Genomic DNA, 8,060 nt, shown 5'->3' on the forward strand with positions numbered 1-8,060 from the left:
ATCTAGATTTATATAAACTAGTAAAAGTCATAGGTGTTATGTCTTTTATATTTACCCTGTAGACGATCTCTCTCTCTCTCTCTCTCTCTCTCTCTCTCTCTCTCATCGTTAATTACGACAAGGATCCGCAATTGTGATAAACAATAAACCTCATTGCCGATACAAAGCAAAGCCTTGCTTTTTCCAGGCGACGACCCAAACGTGTATCATGTTCTATACCTGACCAGCGTTGGGCAACATCGCACAGACAAGAGAATACGGTATCCTTTGTTCTTATTCCTTTGCCCTCGTGAATTCGCAAAGGCGGCATGTGCCTAAAAAAGTAACGGGGCTGTTTCATGTCGAAGGATGGGCGTCGGTGCGGCCTCGCAACCTCTCGCTTCAGTCTCTGAAAATTTGAACTTCTTGCAATCTTCAAGGGACACCTTTGAAAATGGATGGTTGTTGTTGATACTGAAACTTTCAGCTTGAGCGGACGCAGAGGGCCACTGCTGAAGGATTTTGGGGCCAGGCTACGACGGCTAACTGAAAGGGCAAGAGAGAGAGAGAGAGAGAGAGAGAGAGAGAGAGAGAGAGAGAGAGAGCTCTTGAATACAACAGGAGCAATTCTCCAAGCTGGGAGGCTGGACCAAAATATAGTCTAGGTCTCGTGTCGTTATCAATACTGCTGCATCTTTCTTATTGAAAGCTGCTGTTATCAGTACAGCTGCACCCTTTTGTCGAAGGGTGATGCTGTCATTAACCCTCATTCATTTCTTCTTTAACTGAATGCGGAAGCCAGTGGAACGGATAACTCAAGCACGATAGACCAACTTAACAAAACTTATTTTCTTTCCTTTTCCCTTCTGAATTTTTTTTTCTCCTCTTTCCCCGGGCCAGAAAAGAACATTAGGTTGCCTGCCTAATTCATCTTTGCTTTTCAAAAGGAATGATATTTTCAGTGGAATAAACAAGAAATTTGTGATATATAAAGGCCTAGACAAGGTCCAGAGAATAGACGTCGTTATGTATAGGTATGGGGAATACATGGTCACTTATATCTGTTGCACCTCGGTTTGTAAACAGTAGTGAAATAAAAGGTGCTTGATTTATGAAACTGGAAATAGATAACGACATAGGTAAGAAAAACCTTACCAATCTAAACCATTCTTGCCACTGACAAACTTATGACTCAAAAAAAAAAAAAAAAAAAACTAAACTGTAACTGCAAACTGGACCTATTGAGGAACACATAAAGAACAACAAAATAAAAAAGGTTTAAATTTAAAAGGTTTACCTCAATTGGTTTTAAAGCAGCGTCAAGACCCTGCCCAGCTCATCTTCTCCCCTTATATATATATATATATATATATATATATATATATATATATATATATATATATATATATATATATATTAATAAATCGTTCCTGGGATTCTCAATGCTGCTTTCTAGAATTTTTCTCCTATTTCTGTTTTCCTTTCCTCAGTGTTTCTTGGCTTTGTGTAAGCAGGACATTCTCACCATCAATCAAATCCTCCCACCTTTGTAACTATTATTGTTTGATACTTTTATTATTATTACATATTATTTTACATATACATGCATATTGACTTGTTGTTGTAATCCATCATGGATTAATATTATTATTTTATAGTAAAGGAAGATAATATGAAAATCCTGAAAGATAAAAACAGGAATATTCGTATACAGTAAAAGAATTTATTTATTCATTTTTTTCCTCGGAAAGTACAACACGCATAAATTAAAAGATAGCATCGTAGAAAATTTAAAAAAATGCAATAACAATTAGTTTTAACAAAGTTACAAATTACATAATAAAGAAAATATAAGTCAATACCACAATAAATATAGTGCACTATGGCAATTACAGTCTAACAGAATAAATTGACAATGTTTTATATCTCAGCAGTTACATGCAAACCAGCACACTATTGATCAATATAGGAAAAAACTATAATAATACTATAAAAACCATCAAAATAACAAGAAATCGATGTGAATGCTAAGATAAATGTTGAATCTTATCTAGGAAATAAGATTACAGGAATACAGAATGAAATTCCTTACGACGATTCAAGTATTAATATAAGAAGGTTAAGTATTTTGAAATTGCTTTGTTTTGCAAAAATGCTCTCACAGTTATGATGGTTAATTATGTTAATTTAAGCAATAACATGGAATGGATAAAGTAGTTAGAAGTTATAATGTTTTAGCTAAAGAACATTGGATTGATTTTTAGAAAAAAATGGTTTCATCATGACTGAAGCCACAAGCTTTGCGGGATTCCAAGTCGGTCTTACCGATTTACGTGAGATGTGAGTCAAATTTTAACTCTGATTTAGAAGGCCTTTCATGCTAGCGGACTACAACAACAGATCTAAGCCAATTTCCACTTGGATTTTATTGTAGGAACAATTAATTCTGTTCCGTTTGCAATACGGGAAACTCGGTCTTGGGTTGATACTAGGCAAGAGCACTGCAAAAATTCGAGCAAGATTAGAAGACAGGTTCTCGTAGATTTGTGTGAATGGCATTTACGTAATTCTTTTTTTCAGAACTCCAAAGAGTAAATGTAAGTTTTAGCTTCAAATAAAACATAAAATGAATATTTTTTACACAGTGCAAATGATAACAAAGGGAAAAGTAAGTCTACTTTCGTTGCATTCTTATACTTTTCTCTCTCTTCTCTCTCTCTCTCTCTCTCTCTCTCTCTCTCTCTCTTCATTAAACAAGATATGGAGCAACTATGGTAATTATCAAGTTAATAAGGGTATACTGCAGTACAGTCTTTAGTCCTAAGAACCCCCAACAGATGATAACACGCTTCAGGTACTTGCTTAACTCTTCGGTCGTCTCTGTTGGTTTTAAGTGTCCAGAGGTCCAAACCAGGCCTCTTAAACCCTTCAACACTTTGTCAAAGTGTTGTCACAAGACCAGCCGACCTCAAGTTTTGAGACACCTTCAGTAATGTTTCTCATGAATCAATCAAGAACCTCTCATTGGTTTTACACTGACATCTCTCAGTACTTGGAAGGACTCTTGTAGTTCGACGCTAGATCCCTCTAGATCTCAAACTCATCCAAATTACAGAAGTAGACAAGCGATTGTGAAAACGTATATGGACAACAATGGCGCGAGGATAGACTGCGCCGAGCTAGACCTAGGCCGCGCAGGAGCTCTTGCGCAGTCGTCTTCCCTGACGCTCAGACTCTGCGTGCTGCAATGCACCGCCTCCTTCATGATGCCCACTGCAGGATTGTCATTTCCGTAATACATATCCCGACAGTGACACCTGAATACCTCCTCTTCAAGGTGCTCTCCAGACCCCCACTGGACGCCGCCGTCCAGATCCTCCGAAGTGCTCAGAAGCAAGTCGCTGTCGACGACGGTGACGCTGGCTTTGCCGTCGCCTGGAACGGTGATGGAATCCTTAAAGAGCACGACGTTCTTGACGTTATGGAATTCCAGCTGGCTGTGGTGTATATCCAGGGCCCCTGTATGGACGACCAGCTTGTCGATGTCGCTGAAGACGATCTTCTGCAGGTGGATGAAATAGAGCAGCACTTCCCGCTGGACGATGACGGTGCCCGTGCATTTCTCGATCCGGAGGTCGACCAGGTTTTCGTTGATTTCCAGAGTGTCGTAGGAGAAGTTCGTCTGTTGCCAGGGGAAGAGAAGGACGATCTTAGTGAATGAGTAGGCCTAGAGCATTTGGGACAAAATTGGGAAAAAATCTCGGACAAACTTTAATGCAGGCTATGACTGAGTGAAGGTATTCAGTGTTACAGTGAAAAGGATGGCAAGAAGACAATAATAATAATAATAATAATAATAATAATAATAATAATAATAATAATAATAATAATAATTCTATTAACAACAATTACGATAACAAATTTGGAAGCACTCACTTACACAAATATAGCATTTATGAAATCATTCTGTTAATCAAATCTGGTATAATCTGAGAGAGAGAGAGAGAGAGAGAGAGAGAGAGAAATAAGAACCGGATAATTGTGCCATAAATTCTCTTGGTATCTTTAACTGCTAAACACTGCAAAGCGAGAAAGCTCTCCAATGATTAGGTATTTGTCCTTTTAAAATGCTCCCTGCTTCGTCAGCACACTTCTTATTCATATGGTAATCAAATACAAGTATTTATGATAAAAAAAAACTCATCATTAAAACGTGTAGGTGTTACATTCAGTAAAGGATCATGAATTGAAATGATGAGTTCACTTATAGCAACATTACTTAAAGGATGATCTACTGGCCTGGTACTAAATAAATAAATAAATTGAATACAATATATTGAAATTATATTTTTCTACGTCAGCAATCAAAAAGGAACTTAAAGAACTTCCTAAATAACTTGCGTTGATTCACTTAAGTTGACACCGAAATAAAACAAAGCTGGCGTTAATGAAATCTCATGTGATCTAAAAGTCATGAAAATATTCTTGATCAGATTCCTTGCATGATCCCTCAAAAAAAAAAAATCATTCATGCGGAAATGACGTCATATGTAGCTAAATAGGAGAACAATTTCTCCAGTTAACTTCCTGTCACGTCATCGCGGTCACAGCAAAGCTTACGTTAAATTCTTTGAAGGTGACCAGGAAAGAAAAAGCATGGATCGATTTTCCTAAAAGGACAGTAATTGTCTTAGTCAAATGAATGGTCGTAGCAATAGCATATAAGATAATAAATTCTACGTCGGTTTTCTGAACAGACTAATTTCCTTTCACGGCAATGCAGTCACAGCCAAGCTTACGTAAGATTCTATGAATGTGACCAGCAAATAATAAAAAAAAATCTATTTTCTTTAAAATAACAATTGTCTTAGTTAAATGGATGGTCATAGCAATAGCATATATAAAATAATATACTTTATATCAGCTTTCTTATGAAACTAAAGCAGCTGTTTAAACTGAATATAATGACAAGGACAGTTGTCTTAGTCAAATGAACGGTCGTAGCAATAACATATAAAATAATCTATTCTACATCAGCTTTCCTAACAGACCAAATTGGGCCTTTAAAGTAGCATAAGTGACATAAGGAAAAAAGAAATCAACATTACCTTCTTTTCATTACACGTGCAGGTGACTTCGAAATGTGCTTGCTGGCAATTTTCCCCATGTACGAACTGACCTTGAATTCTGCAACCCATCATCACGATAATGATTCCCATCAAAGGAAAAGCTTTCGTTCCCATCTTCACAGTGTAGCCTAGAAATAACGATGTGACGGGGATATTAGATTTTCTGAAAAAAAAAAGATAAAGAAAAATGATAACAATATAAAATCGTAAAAACAAATATGATTATACGCTTTCTGGAGCGATTTTTTTTTTTAAGAATAACGATAACAATTTGAACTTGAAAACATACTTCTTTTAAAATGATTTCTGATACATATTCTGCAATATTTTCTAAAAACGCATATTGAAATTTACATTTGTAAATTTCAGTTTAAAACGATTTCTGATACATATTCTGCAATATTTTTTTTAAGAACGCCAATTGAAATTTACATTTGTAAACAAACTTCTTTTAAAACGAGTTCTGATACATATTCTGCAATATTTTAAAAATGATATTGAAATTTACATTTGTATGAATTTGATTTTCATACATATTCTGCAATATATTTTTTTTTAAAGAACGCCAATTGAAATTTACATTAAATGTAAATTTCAATTGGCGTTCTTTAAAAAAATATATTGCAGAATATGTATGAGAAATCGTTTTAAACTGAAATTCACAAATGTAAATTTCAATATGCGTTTTTAAAAAATATTGCAGATTATGTGTCAGAAATCGTTTTAAAAGAAGTGTGTTTACAAATTTTGTAAACACACTTCTTTTAAAACGATTTGATTACAATCTGTACATTTTTTTAAGAACACTGATTATAATTTACCTTACTTGGGCTAAGCCTTGCATAAGGCAGTACCTTTTTGTGGTCTTACCTCGGTGAGAGGTCCTGCCTTGCTAAGGGCCTACCTCGCCGAGGTCCTTCCGTTATTAATAAAGATATGATAACACGGAGACTGACGGAGAACTGATCGCTCGATATGATTATCTTAGATCCCGTATCTTCAGATTTATCTGCGACCCACAACAGTCGACTAAACAGGTAACTACACTTATATATGTATGTGTCTACCTACTTTTGCCTCATAGGAGTGAGTGAAAGTATTGTACAGGCAAACAGAGATACGAAAAAAAAAAAATTCTTTTAAAAGGCAATAGCTTATACTTTCACTGTAGTCAAAGTACTCTAAGTGCTGTTTGTTATACAACACAGCTATGAAACACTATGCTTACATTTAGTTGCTAATTATATATTCATTGCTAGTTTAACACACATTAATACTACATATACATATATATATACATATATATATATATATATATATATATATATATATATATATATATATATATATATATATATATATATATATATATATGTATATGTATGTATGTATATAATATTATATTTCTATATATAGATATATATATTATATATAAAATATGTATATATATATATATATATATATATATATATATATATATATATATATATATATAATAAAAAAAGAGTCCACAAACCACTTTAAAAATTCATGATTTAAAACCCCATCCTTCGTAGTTCACACGTGACCACTGCAAGACTCTACGTACCTTACCTTCCCTTAAGAGACGGTCTTTGATCTCACCCTTTGGAAGGGGTCTTTCTTTGACAACAGTAATAACAGCAGAGTAAAACTGACAGAGGACTTTCGCCACCGAGAGTGCCAACGCTACTGTTGTCTCGTGTCTCTGACGACCAACAATGCCTACCGCTTCCTATAGGATGTGTGGTTTTTTTTTTTGTTTTTTTTTTTTTTTTTACGTTCTTATTGGAATTTCCATTTCCTCTGTGGTACCCCAGATTCTTCTTATCCGAAGGAATACACGTACGCGTTCACAAACACATACACATACACACATCCCTCTCTCTCTCTCTCTCTCTCTGTATAGATAGATAGATAGATACATGTATTTCCTTTACTGTTATAACAGTAACACACACACACACACACACACACACACACACACATATATATATATGTGTGTGTGTGTGTGTGTGTGTGTGTGTGTGTGTGTGTACGTGTGTGTGTGTGTGTGTGTGAACTGAACAATATCTGCACGTAACAAGTGACAAGTAAGAAGAGATATTACTTAAGTTCAAGCGGGGTAAAGGAACAGAGAGCGGGAGGAATGATGAAAGGGAAGGAAGGCCATCTAAAATAAGTAATTAAAGTGATACGAATGAAGGAGGAAAAATCAGCAAGAAGAAGAAGAAGATATTATAGAAGGAGGACACATGATCCCGTCGGAGGAAGTATGCGACGCAAGACAAGAAACGCCAAGCCATCAGAAAAGACACCGCCGAAGGGACACAAGACGGCCCTAAACAATCCTCGGTCCTAACTACCGTCCCCTCCTCCCGCCCCCCCCCCCACCAAAAAAAAAAGACAATGGGAGATTGTTTTCGGTCGCTCCTGTCTTCCTGCATATCGTCCCGATCGCGAAATCTATCCCCTCTGATGCTATCGTCACCGCGAGTGATAGATATCCCTAAGTCTTTTGGAGGCGATGGATAATATAAATAAGTGGATAGGAAGCCTAAAGGAAGGAGAATCAAAGAAAATAAAAAAAAAATGCTAAGCCATAACTCTTATTAAGCGAAATGCAAAATATAAATAAGTGGATAGGAAGCCTAAAAGAAGACGAATCAAAGAAAATAAAACAAATGCTAAGCCATAACTGTTATTAAACGAAATACATAATATAAATGAGTGGATAGGAAGCTCAAAGGAAGGAGAATCAATGAAAAATGAAAAAAAAAAGCTTAGCCATAACTCTCATTAAACGAAATGCATAATATAAATAAGTGGATAGGAGGCTCAAAGGAAGAAGAATCTGAAAAATGGAAAAAAAAGCTTAGCCATAACTCTTATTAAACGAAATGCATTGTACAAATGGAGAATTAATGAAAAATT

General features: G+C 35.4%; 1 protein-coding gene across 1 annotated transcript in view; it reads right to left on the reverse strand.

Moving 5' to 3' along the window:
- Positions 1 to 1,686: 1,686 nt before the first annotated feature.
- Positions 1,687 to 8,060, reverse strand: part of LOC136849422 (uncharacterized) — a 10,179-nt gene continuing 3,805 nt past the window's right edge. The window contains exons 2-4 of the mRNA XM_067122773.1: positions 6,702 to 6,834; positions 5,088 to 5,236; positions 1,687 to 3,661 (exon numbers count right to left, since the gene is read on the reverse strand). Of these exons, the coding sequence (XP_066978874.1) occupies positions 3,089 to 3,661; positions 5,088 to 5,236; positions 6,702 to 6,834 (855 nt within the window). The 3' untranslated portion in view covers positions 1,687 to 3,088. The remainder of the gene's footprint in view (positions 3,662 to 5,087; positions 5,237 to 6,701; positions 6,835 to 8,060) is intronic.

The sequence above is a fragment of the Macrobrachium rosenbergii genome, chromosome 21, assembly GCF_040412425.1.
Source record: "Macrobrachium rosenbergii isolate ZJJX-2024 chromosome 21, ASM4041242v1, whole genome shotgun sequence".
NCBI lineage: Eukaryota > Metazoa > Arthropoda > Malacostraca > Decapoda > Palaemonidae > Macrobrachium > Macrobrachium rosenbergii.